This window comes from Crocodylus porosus, unplaced genomic scaffold (genome assembly GCF_001723895.1).
Source record: "Crocodylus porosus isolate Cpor-Errol unplaced genomic scaffold, CroPor_comp1, whole genome shotgun sequence".
NCBI classification, from domain to species: domain Eukaryota; kingdom Metazoa; phylum Chordata; order Crocodylia; family Crocodylidae; genus Crocodylus; species Crocodylus porosus.
In genome coordinates, this window is record NW_017728910.1 from 12,263,813 (window position 1) to 12,278,320 (window position 14,508).

The 14,508-nt window shown below is 40.7% G+C and overlaps 1 protein-coding gene across 1 annotated transcript in view; it reads left to right on the plus strand.

Moving 5' to 3' along the window:
* Positions 1 to 302: 302 nt before the first annotated feature.
* SERPINI1 (serpin family I member 1) overlaps positions 303 to 14,508 on the plus strand; it is a 35,103-nt gene continuing 20,897 nt past the window's right edge. Inside the window, exons 1-4 of the mRNA XM_019532690.1 lie at positions 303 to 592; positions 3,048 to 3,278; positions 6,131 to 6,325; positions 7,171 to 7,375. Coding sequence (XP_019388235.1) covers positions 343 to 592; positions 3,048 to 3,278; positions 6,131 to 6,325; positions 7,171 to 7,375 — 881 coding nt within the window. The 5' untranslated portion in view covers positions 303 to 342. The remainder of the gene's footprint in view (positions 593 to 3,047; positions 3,279 to 6,130; positions 6,326 to 7,170; positions 7,376 to 14,508) is intronic.

Below are 14,508 nucleotides of genomic sequence, written 5' to 3' on the forward strand. Positions count from 1 at the left end.
CCAGAAGCACTTTCAGTCCACTTCCAGTCGTGGAGCACATGAGAGGACCCCTCCTTTTCCCGTGCCCCCTGGCTTGGTGACTGGTTCCTCCTGGGTCTGAGAGGGGCACTCGGGGTCCCTTCATGGCCAGTCACTGAGCTGGGGTGCCACATGTCTTAAGCTGCTCTGCCACCATATGTTAAAATACTTAAATTGTATTTTTCATCTAGGGCACAAAACAACATAACTGACTTTGCTTGGTATGTTCTTCTCCCCTGTGCTTTTAAATGATCCCGTTCTTTCTTAAATTAAGTGAACTCATCTCCTATAAAATGTATTTTGCAGATCTGAAACGTGCCAGACATGTACATCCTTGGACTGTTGTCTTTGCTTGTTTTGCAAAGCAAGGCCTTCAACACAAATTTCCCTGATGAAACCATTGCGGAGTTTTCTGTGAATGTTTACAATCAGCTGCGAGCTACAGGAGTAGATGAGAATATTCTCTTCTCTCCTCTGAGCATTGCAATCGCCATGGGAATGGTGGAGCTTGGAGCCCACGGGTCCACCTTAAAAGAAATTCGACATGCCATGGGATTTGGCAGCTTGAAAAATGGTAAGGTCGTCTAATTGAGTTTCTCTATTTATTTTTATTTTAAAAGAAGAGATGGAGGTTATTGAACAACCATGGAAATGTCAAGGCTTTGTTCATTGATCATTATTTAGTCAGTAGGTTTCATGACATCCTAATTGATAATCCTAGCAGGTTAAAGCATCTTCCAGTGAATTCAGCATAAGATTGAGAGCTACAGAGGCCTGAAATCTAATCCTGGCTCTGACAGCAGAAGACACCAGAATCTTAAGCAAATCATTTTAACTCTTCACCTTGGCTTCCGTTTGTAAAATAGCAATGACATTCACCTAGAGAGCCTCAAAAAGCCTTTGGGATGGATCAGTACATTTGTTAAAGTACGGCATTTGTAAAGCAGTTTGGAAATCAAAGTAATAGAATTGCACAGTATTATTAGGGACGGGGGTGTTAAACTCCCCCTACCCCCTGGGCTGCATCTGGACCACAGGGCTCTTTGCAGAGTGGCTCAGATATGGCAGCAGCCTCCGTGAGTTAATGCAGCTGATGCTGACCTCTTGCTGCCAGCATGCATTGACAATGTGACTTTCTGCCTAGGATTTTGGCAGTAAGCCCTGCCCCTGAATTCCTGGCCCCCCTACAAGCCCTGCTGAAATCACCGTCAGACACATGCTGAATCCAGCACATGGGCCATAAGTTTTGACACCCCTGGTATAGGAGAAGGAATGAAAACTTCTTAGTCATTCCATTTGAAATGTAATAAATCTTGAAATTCAGTTTGTGTAATATTGCAAATATGACTTCACTTTTAATCTAATGCAAGTATCTTTTGTGTTATAATTCTTTACAGGAACTAAATGATTTGGGATAATAGGCAAGGTTTAAACAGCTGGTATGCTGGGGTAAATATTTAGTATCATTAGTCAGGAAACTTCCACTTAAGTCTACAATAGATAGGCAGATACCATGTATTGTATGCACTGCTTGTAAGTTGAAATAGAAAGACAGAAAAATAATAATGTAAAAAATAAATCCATTTTTTTCTTTTACACGGAACAAAACAGTTGCTTCTAATATTGAATTATACCCTATATGTAGTTACATCCACATAACTAATGTTTCTGCACAGATGTAACTGATCATAACATTTTGCTCATAGATTTTTCTCTGATAAAGTAAATCTATTTGTTCTTTCTACATGGTTCCTTGTTGCTAAGTCTATGAACTGTGTGCCCCTTTACATGACAACAGTGGGACAGCACCCATTCAAAAGTGTGAAAGTAGTTGTGGAAGGCAGTATGCACAGGCATTTGCTTGGAAACCTGTGAACGAATCCTATCAGCAGGGCCTTTGTAAAAGCAATGGTGGAGGGGCATTTTGGTGGCGCCTATAAGAAGTAAAAAGTTGTGCTGTACAGGTATGTGTAATATAAATACATCCACTGGCCTTTTAGTGGTCACTTGGCATAGCATCCCACATAGATCATGTCTGCCTCTGTGCAGGTATTCATTGCTATTTTGTTCTACACTTTGCTTCTAAAGCACTTGCAAATGGTGACCATAGTTACAGTTTAAGTGAAGAAACTGCAAACCAGACTATGTACTATTTTTTGGTGCAGATTGTGCCCCCAGCGTCTTTCCAGGTTGGTCTGAATTACTGCAGTGCTCACTAGTTGGAGTTTCGTTTACAGACTACCCGGAAGCTTTGACTTCAGGTAGAAAACAGCAGGTTGCTCAAATTGTTGTGCAGGTGATCTTAAATAGGGCACATCTCTTTCCACGTGCTTTCCTGGCTTTTGCTTTGACTCGGAGAGCAATTCAAGTTGCTGGGATTTTTAATTTATGAAGCCTGTCACTGCCTGTCTGAGCTCTGGTTACCTAAAGAGCCTGCTTCTGTCGGACCCCAGGCATTGTCCTGACAATTGAGATTAACTGAAGTCTTCAAGCTTTGCAGAGCTCTCAGTGAAGAATTTAGTTTGAAATTCATGGGTTGTTTTTCTTTTTTAACCAAGGCATAAACTATTGACATTTAGGTGCATTAGGGATGGATATACACAAGAGAAGATGAAAATGATGCCTTTTGATACTGGGACAGCTGAAAGGATTACAACTGACAGTGTAGCATATAGTGGCTTTGGAAAATGGCTTACTAATGATTTCTGTTGTGGGCAGTAGAAAACTAAGGTAGGAATCAGTGCCATGCACTCTGTTCTACATCTTCGAGATCTGAAACAAAATGATCTATGACAGAATGCTCAAGTTATTTTCAATAATCTGACAGTACATCTTGGTCACTGTTGCTTTTTTTCATTGACCTCTGACATGTTCGGCTAAAACAAACAACAAAAAGTAAAATTAAAAAAAATGATGTTTTGTACTGGAAGCTAAAATTCCGTCATTAATCTTTAAAGGGAAATGTATGTAATAATTTTCTTTCCTGATACAGTAGTCCTACTGAATATACTTTTGATCTCTGTCTGCAGGTGAAGAATTTTCTTTCTTGAAGGAACTTTCTGATACAGTAAATAGTGAGGAAAGCCAGTATGTGTTGAAAATTGCCAACTCCCTCTATGTACAGAATGGATTTCACATCAGCGACAAATTTTTGGAGTTGGTAAAAAAATACTTTAAGGCTGAAGTAGAAAACGTAGATTTTGGTCAAAGTGCAGCTGTTGCCAGTCACATTAATAAGTGGGTGGAAAATCATACAAACAGTAAGTTTCTGTGGTTCTTTTATTACTTTCCTGTAAATATTTCTGTGTTTCCAAAGCAATACTGCTGAATTTCTTTCCTGCCTGTTACCTGTTTCTTTTAAGATCGAAGTATCTTCTCTCTTAGAGAGATTACTAGCATCAGTTCTCTTTACTTTTTCTGTAGAGTGGCAGTCCATTTTAAAAAGCCAACATCAGCTATCACTAACCACATAATGCGTATATCTCAGAAACTAGTTTTTGCCAATGAAACAGGAAATAACTGCAGTATATATTGGCAAGTAGTGACACCTTAATAGTAGCCACTCTGAATTGATTTTCTATTTTCTGTATTTTAATGCAGTTAGTTAATAAAAAGAAATTGCTTCTTCATAATTTCTTTATCAGCTGCTTGTTACTACGTGAGTATGTTGATGCAGATCAATGGCCTGAGGTTGGGATAAATGAGAATTGTGCTTGCTCAGTACAAGTCACTTGGATTCATGGGTGTTCACTGCCTCCCACAATCAGTCCCAAGACACCAAGGAATGCAGAGTAAACACAATGAAAGGCAATTTTGATAAATTTGCAACTAAATGTTATCACTAGATCGGCACACAGCTGTCTACTGACTTCAGTGGGTAACATTTAAATGTAACTAAAAATAGTATTACACCATTAATAAAATTTGCTATTAAGGTGAACAGAGGCCGTCGGTAAAAGAGAAGAAAAAAGTACATGAATCCCTTCAGACCCATATGGTAATAGTCTGTTCTGTGCACATATGGAACACTTATTGGTGATTGGTTTTATGCATGCTTGGAGTAGCTGTGTAAAAGTTGAGTGTTTGTGCCAAAAGGTGGAGATAAAAGATTTTTTTTTTCTGATTCTTTATTTGGAACATACCTCTAAAATATTAAGCTGTACATTAATACAATAATAGAGGCCAGATTCTGGTTTCAGCTGTACCATTGTAAAGCTGAAGCTAAGGTCAAAATCTCTTTCTGTACGACACATCTCACCAAGTGAGACTTTAAGAACCTGCAGCTAGATTTGTAATGAGAAGAAAACAATGTAATATTACGTTTAAAAAATATGAAAATATGTGGCAAAAAGTGGGAAGACATCCATATGACGATACTTTCTACATTTTGAATTCAACCACTGGAGCCCACCCCCCCAAATCTCACGGGATATGTTACATTTGAGAGGCAAAAACCTGTTTCTTCTGTCTGGTTCTTCCATTTCTGTGGCTTAGGTGCAGCACGAACAATGCACTGAGTCTCTCATTGCTGGCACAGAACAAGATGGCTCAAGTCTGGGTGAATGCACAGTGAGATGCACATTTTTCTTCCTGTTAAAAGATGCAGCACGATCCCCTGTCTATCGCCTGCTGTGCAAGCATCCTATGTGCTGACCAAGCTGGCAGTCAGCATCTGGTAGAGACACGTTGAGCTGACTAAGGCAAAAGTTGTCCCTCGACCTAGAGTCTCTCGATCACTAGATTTCACATTTTGTTTGGCTGCTGTGTTGAAGGTGGAAGAGACCATTTTTCTCTGTCTCGCATGGCAGTGTCACAGAAGGCAGGCAGGATTTCATTAATGGCACGTCAAACATGCTGCATTCATAAAACTGAATAATACAAGTAAAGCAGGTTGTATAAAAGCAAAGCCGTAGCTGCCTAAGGTTTCTGTGGTGAGGAGTATTCTAATTAGCATGCAGTAATGTGCATTAACAAGATTTGGTGGGAAAACACTGGCAAAAATGAAATGCCAAGGGATAGCACCTTGTAGAAAATGAAGGCTAAAAAGAGACATGGGCAATCCTAGAATATCGTGAACCAGATTCTGTCTTCTGCTGAACAACCTTGTCGCCAACTGACTGGTCCCTGGAGCTGTGCATGTGCATCCAAAGGCAGAATTGGCCCCTGCGTTTAAACCGTACATTTGGGAAACAGTAACCAGATTGGAGGGAGCCTTCATTTTCACATATTACATGGCAACATGGGTCACAAATGCCTTCATAGCATTAACTAGTACGTTAGCCACAGAAGGGATGCAAGGAACTCATCTGAGGGAAGTTGTTAAATTCAGTGCATTGAGTAGATCGGTTACTGTTCTTTCAGAAGTAGAAACTTGAAATTAGGTTACCAATAGCAAGCAGTTTCCAGTCAGCTACACCAGGTAACAGATAATGAACTCTGATTGGGATGATTGATTCAGGAGTGTGGGCAGAGCAGCTGCTATACCCAGCTAAAGGACCTCCCATGACTAGAGCAGATACAAGATATCTTTGCTCCTTTCCTTTCTATGAGCAAATGGCAGTGGGCGAATGCTGAGGACTTACGGTGTTTATAATTATGCTTTTACCTTGAAATTGTTGGGACCCTGCGATGGCCTCAAGATTAGACTACACGTTACTATAGAGTATAGACCTAACTGGGGCTACTTACGTTTTCTAAAGTTAAGTGTATGTTTAACTACAGCCTTGAATTGGAGCCAAAGCCCAAAGAAATTTTGCTCAACCCCAAGAAGAAATCTGTGAACCATACAGTAGCACTAGGAAAAAGATTAATTGTTTGAACCATATTTTCTTTTCAGTATAGCATATGTTTTAAAACTGATGCTCAGAAGCAATTGTGCTCTTGACAGAAAGGTTTACATACCCAAACAAACAGTGCTTTAGGTTTCCAAAAGAATGACAGTTTAATTTGGGATTTACTGGGAATATCTGAATTGGACATTGTAAGGAAGTGTAATTTTTTTTTATTTTTTTGTTGCATTTTACAAGCTGAAAAAGTTTTGATTTAATGTTCAGTTTGGTATGCAAATTGAAGCACTCTTTCCTTTTTCCCCCCCTTTTTTTCTCTCTGACAGATATGATCAAAGATTTTGTGTCATCAAGGGATTTTAGTGCCCTAACTCATTTGGCCCTCATCAATGCAGTTTACTTTAAGGGAAACTGGAAGTCTCAGTTCAGGCCTGAAAACACAAGAACTTTCTCTTTCACTAAAGATGATGAAAGTGAAGTGCAGATTCCGATGATGTACCAACAGGGAGAATTTTACTATGGTGAGCTGAGATCTAAGCAGATCATTTAGAGCACTTAACATTTCCGCAATTAAGAAAGAATTGTGATTTAAGCACGTTGTGTCATACATAATTCTGCGCATATAGTTTGGCAGCTGCAAATCTAAGTACTGCTAACCCACAGGAGGATGCCTCAGATGCCCACCTGCATTGTAACTATCCACCTAGATATGTAGTTACCTGTTTTGCTTGTTCATTTTAGCTTTGTGTGTGATTTCCTAATCTGGAAAAGCTGGCCCACTATAGCCACTTTATATCTATGAAGAGTATTTATTTCATCATATTCTGATGGAAAGTGTTATGTGTTATCATGCTCATGTATGTATGACTTCATATTTCTAAAATGTAGAATACCTATCTCATAAATTAACTTGAGCATGAGCACAGGACTGCTGTGCCAGCCGACCACTGGGCCAGTGATATTGGAGAGGAGGAAATAAACAGCTATATAGTATATGCAGTAGACTAACAAAACTGGGTTTGGACAGATGGAGGAGTGAGCAGGTGTAGTAAACTAGTAAGGCATTTTTATCAACATACATGCATTCATTGCAACATGTATTAAGCTTAAGGTAAGTTTGGTAATTTTAAGGTTCCTAGTTTGCATTCTTCTGAATGTATTTGCTGCATTTTTGATAATTGAATACTGAAATGAGGATCCATGATAGGAGACCTTGTATGGAATAGTTTCTGCAGTGTTCTTGTTTTGTCCTGCAGTTATCAATATTGCGTAGCACAAAACCTCCGTTTCATATTTTTCCCCAATTTGTTGAGTGAAGACAGAGCTCAAAGGAAATGCTTCTGATAGAATTCTTCCTGTCTTACAGGAGAGTTTAGTGATGGCTCCAATGAAGCTGGAGGCATCTATCAAGTTCTGGAAATACCATATGAGGGGGATGAGATAAGTATGATGATCATTCTTTCCAGGCAGGAAGTTCCGCTGGTCACCCTGGAACCGCTGGTCAAAGCCCAGTTGATTGAGGAATGGGCTAGCTCTGTGAAAAAACAGAAAGTGGAGGTGTATCTACCACGGTAAGGATGTTATTCCAAGTATTAATTTTGAAGTTAAAACATCCAGGCTGCAATTTAGAATAAAGAAAAGCTATAATCTGAGCATCCTGTGCAGATCTAATGTGACTCAACAACCAACCACAGGTTACTATAGCCTAGTGAAATTCCCAAAGATGCAGAGGTGGCGGTGCGGTGGTTGGTGGGCAAAGTATGAATGCGCCCACAGAAATGAATTCTCTCAGGAAATTATCTGACCCACATGATGACTTTTGCTATATGCTGCAAAAAGCAGTACTGCAGATGAGTACCATTTAAAACCTGATGCATAAAAATATTGCAAGTATGAGAATCAACAAATGATGAAATGTTTCATTTGGATACTAATCAAATTTCTATTCACTGCTAATTTAAAGGGTGCTAAACAGCATTCACCTATGTGCTTGCAAAGCCTGGAGTGCTAGAAGGCAATTCTAATTTGTTTTTTTCAGCAATAATACTGTATTTTGCCCTAGAGAAATAATGCATATTATCATGCACAAAGGCAGAGACAGAATAAAGATGGGGCCAAATTTTCAAACTTAAGTACATGCTTCTAATTTAAATGCAAATATATGATGCGTGTGCTCAAATGGAATATTTCCATAGGCATGCACATTGCCTTGGTTATCTGACTGATCCTATATAAGACCCAGGAAATTGTTTATAGCTATGTGTCCTCAAACTCTTTTGCACCTGTTTGGTATTTGAGCCAGTGAGTTAGTTCCGTATAAATAAATATGAACAGCTGGTTCACTGTTGCTTATGTTTCAGCCCTAATACTTCATCCAAATGTTAATATGGAACCCCAACATGTTTTTGTTGGGGGTGCATGTCTACTTCATTTTACCTGCTCTAACGACACCCAGGTATAGAGGACAGCAGAAAAATGGAGACATGATAGCAAGTACTATTGCCCATGAAAATATCAACCTCTGTTTCTTGGGTGGCTTTTGATTTATTGCTTTTGTTGCAGGAGAAGTGTATACTAAAATTTTCAGGTATGAATTTAACAGGAAGCAGGGAGAGGGCCTTTAGAGACGATATTTCCAAAAGGGCTTTTTTTTTCCCTTCGACTAGAGTTTGAGCCACAAATACCCTTTTTACTGATTCAGTACTGTCAGTACTGATTTCCTGGTTGAAAAGTTGATTTCTGCTGCTTACCTGGAGCAATGGCAGATCTGTTCCATCAAACACAAGCCCTCCAGCAGGTTTTTCTTTGGTGCACAAATACAGGGTGATCCTTACAAACTTGTCAGTGACCTTACTTACTATTATTATAATCTGAGCATTTTCAGTATTCAAGGTGTTCCTGTAGTGAGAAGAGGGATATGCAGGTCCCTCACTGTTTGCAGTGTATCTGTCTTCTTGACATGAAATTGGCAGCTTTCTCATTGCACATGAAAAGCTTCCTCAGAGATGCATATGCTCTTTGGAAAGCAATCTTTTTACTGCTTTAATGTCTCTTTTTAGACTAGTTGATTTTCATTATGTGTATATGGAAGAAAATAATTGTTCAGTTAATTTATTTTTGATTTAATGATTTCTGAGTGTTTAAAAAATGGAAGGGACAGATGGTTGCAGAGGACAGCTGAAGTGCATTATGGTCCAGTGGTTTTAAGGAAGCAGCTCTGTCCTTGCCACCCTTCTGTTGGTGGTGAAAAAGACATAAAATTATAGTAACAGCTTTTTATTTTGGTTTAGTGTTTCATTGAATGTGTGTGTGTGTGTGTGTGTGTATGTACTTTGTGGGGAGAGTGGATGCTTTTTAATTTTTACATTTTAAACAAATAAAATGCTGCTGACCAAATTCACTCCAGTGTATAGGCCATTTTCATGAAAATACCTGTAGCTAGTATAAGAGCATATTTGTGATTGCAGGCCAAATCCAAAATTATAGGGCTGGATTAAGGCACCCTACACCACAAGGCCACCCTCAGGGTTCTACATCAAGTCTTGGTACCATCCCTGTTTTCAGTGATGCTGCTTGGGAACCCTAGCCAGAGAAGCCGGGGCAGCAGCTTGAGTCAGCTTGACACTTTATTTCCTCCGCTCTCAGGAGTGATAGGAAGTCCCACCTCTTCTTGCACGCAGCCTCCATTTTAGAGAAAAAAGGATGCTGATCAGAAACCATCACAGCAGTCAGAGCATCTGTTGAACTTGAGTATGTTCTTTGCCTGCTGTATACACAGTTATCTGCCAGAGAGGGGTTGTCAGGACAGGAAAGTGCCTTGACATCAGTGCCCCTTTGGAAAACTTGGGGCATTCTGCCCCTCTCACTGTTTAACTGGCAGACTCCGAGTCAGTTGCTCCCTTAATTACATACTAACATGTCCAGGTTTTCCCCCCAGTTTTCTTTAGTAAACTTAAGCCCATTTTGGGCAAAGAAAGCACAGTGGAAATATTACTGAAAATGAAGACTTTCTTTAATGGCATGATTCTAGGAGCCGGTGGCCTAGGCAAGGATTATAATACCTAGTATTTAATCCAGCCCTGCAAGTTATACAGATTTCTTTATTCCTACCACTCCTCTTCCTCTGGCTAGCCCCTCACCCCACACATGCACACCTTGGTCTGTCTTCATGCCCAGTCAGGTTGTGTAGCTAGTCCCGAACAGTTGAAAAACACAGGCATTTTCAAAGTAACTTTACTTCACTCTGTTCACTGCATGACCTCAAAGCCCTTTGTAAACATTTAATGAATTAAGCATAGTGAAAATGATAAAATAACGTCATTTATCTCTCTTTTCAGATTATGAGAGATAATGAGAGTAAGCTTGAAATGCAATACACTGATACTGTAATTCCCTTATTAAATTCCAGAGCTTAATTGTGCACATCCAGAAGCTAGATTTCCATTAGGATTCAGAGGTGATCTGCAGGATTTTATCAATGCACTAAATAAACACTTCATAAATATTTTATGCTCTGACTCAGAAAGGCATGTTATGAAATGTGGCCTGCAGGCTCTGTCCACTGAGAAAATGAAAGCAGCAAAGGAATAAAATTACATTTTCATACCCTGAAAGATGCTATCCAATTATAAAGTGAACATTTTTAAACTTATACATTTGTAATAGGGCCGCAATGACTAGCCAAATCAGAGTTAATCACAACTTTCCAATTTCTGTCTGTGCGATCAGTGTGCAAATGAAATTGTGTATTGCTCTTCTTAAGAGCAAAGGGGAGAATCGTACAGAATTGTTAAATTATACTTTCTCATTTTCATTTTCAAATCATTGTTTCCAGCTTAACCCAGGCTAAAGTGATCAACATTTTAATCCACTTTTGTGCAGAAGTGAAACAGACCATGAAACTAATTTGCAAAATTGTCTTCCAAATATAATTTATTTGAAGAAAATAAAAGGGCAGAACTACTGGCTAATAACAGTGGGACAGTCTGAGGAGCTCCTCAAAGGGATTGTTTAAGTATTCCTGAACTTGCAAAATGACTGGTTTTTTTTTTATTTATTTGCTGTACTTTAAAATATGGTTCAAACTGCTCATAACCATTGGAAGTTTAATATGCTACAAATTGTTGCTCTTCCTTCCCCCTCCACAAAAAGCAGGAAGTTTCCACCTTTGTCTTTTATTTCCTGGGGCTGCTTCCTGTGCTGCATGTATCAGGTCTTGTTGATGGGACCTGATTGTAAAGGAGATGTAGAAAGCTGTGTATGCCTCTGAGTGAAATATTGTAGCATTCCCTATTTACCGCACAGAGGCTGAAAGACTGGAGGAAGGACTGTTTTCAGATCCTCACGGGCAAAATAAGCATATATGTTTTGTCCCCCCATCATGTTTCCTCAATTTAATGCTGCTGAAAACCACAGTTGAAATTCAGGTTAACATATCTGTGTTTCTCAACTGGCTGTATTATAATTTAGGCTCCCTGATAAGCAGGGATCCTGGTTTTCTGTGATTTTCAAAAAAATCCCTAATTTTCAGTTAAAAGTAACCCCAAATCCACATTTTTCCATGATTTAAATGAAACATCACTAATATGAACATATTGGTGTTTCATTTTAATCACGGAAAATTGCGAATTTGGGGTTCCTTTTTTAACCAAAAATTGGGGATTTTTTTAAATTTAGAGAAAACCAGAATCCCCACTGACAAGTTTAGAACAGGGGAGGCCTACCTGTGGTACATGTGCCACAAGTGGCACAGGCAGCTTCCATGTGTGGCATGTGGCAGATTAGGCTGGGGATAGACAGCATGGTGGCAAAAAGGGCAGGGAGCAGAAAGGAGAGCGGCAGATTGGGTAGGGAGTACAGGGCAGGGAACAGAAAGCAGAGGAGCAGATCACCCGTGCATTTAACCCAGTAACTCCTTTGCTTAGTTTGCTTAGGTTTCCTCTTCCCCCACTCTCCCCACTCCTACCCTCCTAATCTCTGCGTAAAAATGTGGTGGGACCAATTAGGAACATAGATTTTTCAGTTTCTTCTCTAATTTAGGGCAATAAACATTACTGCTTTTCTTTAAACTTGTGAATTCAATCCACATCTAAGTCACTCCACCCTTGAAATGCACCCTTGGGGAATCACCTAATTAATCATAGATGAATGAAACAAAATAAATAACAATTTTTCCAAAAGTGTTGCATGCAAACAAGATTTCATTCACACCCATCTTTTCATGTCCATCTTCCATTTCTTTATGTCTTCAGGCTTGTCTATGCAGGGAGCTTAGCACATAGTAAACTAGGGCAGCCCTATTTCCTGGTATGATCACTTCTAGTATGCACTAGGAATGCCTTTGGGTGAAGTAGCCTTCTGTCATAGTGTGAAGTTAGACTGGAATAGCTAGTGAGTTTTAATTCATACCCTAACAAACTGGGCACTGACTTGGCTATGTAAACAAGCTTTATAACAATACAGAAGAGTTTGGTTTTTATTCTTATACTGTTCTCTTCATCTCAGGCCATGATGGATGGAATGCATCAGGGTTTCACACTTAAGTTTTTACTGAAAATTTTAAAAAGGGGAAGGGGAAAGCTAAGCAAACAAAAGGAGCTAAGGAGTGAAATGCATGCAGGGACTTAGCATCTGAAGCCACGTTCGAACCCAGTGAGTACGAACCTTTCTGGCAGGCATGCCACAAATTAAGCTCTGCACCCTCCCTGAGTGCTGCTGTGATCCTCTTGAGCCCTGCATGGTCTGCAGCTCTGCTTTCCACTCCCTGCCCTGTACTCCCTACCTAATTTCACATTTAAATCAAAGTATCCTTCAAATACAGCTAAGAAACTATAGTTCTTCAGTGACTGACGGTTGTCTGATGAGTTTTGAAATTGATTTGCTCTATTTTTAACTTTTGAAGTACCAGCGTGTCTCCTCTTGCCTATGGGTCCAGGAGGTAGAAGGTCTGGGAGCTTCTGAAAGAATGGGTGTGGCTGCTTAGTTTACCTGCTCAGTAACAACCACATTATGCACATGATAGAGGAAGAAATCAAGACAAGCAGGTGTGGTTAGGATCATGAGGTGGTGAAGCCTGGGCCAGGGGCCTGGGGCAGACCTGTGATCTACTGCCTGCACACCCCTGCAATGGACACAGGTTCAGCAGGCGGGGTGTGCAGGGAGTGCATCATAGTTCTGCCTTGGGCCCCAGCCTCGTGCTGTCACCACCCATCAATCCCAGGGTCTTCATGGAAAATGGCCAGGACTCAAGTGGGCAGGATGCATGGCCAGGTGGACAGGATGGGGCCGTGGGAAGGCAGGAAGTTGTCTGAGGCCAGGACTGGGAACTTGGGGCAGTGACAGTGTGGGGCTGGGTCCCAAGGCAGAGCCATGATCCGCTCCCTGCACAATCCTGTGCACAGAACCGTACCCATCACAAGACCATGTCAGCGATGGATCATGGCTCTGGCCCCAGCCCCACATTGTCATCATCCCACAGTCCCAGCCTCAGCCACCAGTCCCACTCCCAAACACTGCTTCCTGGCTGCCCACGGCCCCATCCCATCTACCTACCCACATGCCCGGCCTGTGCAGGATCCACCCCTGGCAGTTGGTTCAGGGCAGATGGGCCAGGGTGTCTGGGCAGTGGGGCCAGGTCCAATGGTGGTGGCTGCCAGAAGGAACTGCCACTGGGCTACCCAGGCCTGGCTGTGTGCCTGAGGGTGGTGGGACCGGCCTCCCCATTGTGCCTGAGCTGGGCAGGATGGAGGGACCTGCCACAAGCTGGACAGAATCCCTTAGTGGGCCAGATCTGGCCCCCAGGCCTTATTTTGCCCACCCTGATCTAGGTCCATATGTGATTATGAAGTAGGAAAGTATTCCTGTGGAAATTCTGGTAAACTTCATCCATCCACCAACTTATTAATATTTGTCCTGCCTGTTTGACTGAGGTAAAAACTATGTCTGACATGGAGTCAATATTATCTTCTGTATAGATCTGATTCCATAACACAATAGATGACTTTGTTTGTTTTTCATTTCAACTGAAAATTCTCCCCTGGGTTTTAGGGACTTTTTTGAAAATGATTCCCAAACCTCTTCCCTGCTTAGTATACAAAAGCATCATTTCATGTATCATCTCTTCTCTACAGGTTCTCTGTTGTCTGGCTTATTATTCATTACTTATCTGCTAAGCTTATTGTTTGCTGTATAGTAGTCTAGAGATTTAAACCTATTTAAGTTCCATTTTTATCTCATAGTAATCTCCCTGAAGTTTAAAAAAAAACAATAAAAAAGTATTATCACACAGTTATATTTTATTTGTGATCTTCAGGTTGCTTTTCAAACCACTATCCCCCATCGGGTTCCTACCCTATGACTCCTCACTTTTACTGATGCATTTGTTGATTAATAGCTGATATGTTTTGCAAGTCTCATGGAATCTTTGGGTGCCAATACACGTGTTCTGCCATGTTCTAATAAGAACACGTCAAACCAGACATGATTACTCAAGTCTGTTCTGTGTTCTAGTTAAAGTTCTCTAGCATTGCCACACCATCATGTGTATAAGCCCCTGTGGGTTTAAAAATGGCTACTGGGGCACTTTAACTAAAGCTCATCAAATGGTCGACACCTGCACAGTCAAACGGGTCGCCAGCTGGCTGGAGGGCTGCACCCAGAGAGTGATAGTGGATGGGTCTTATTCGACCTGGAGGGACGTGGGCAG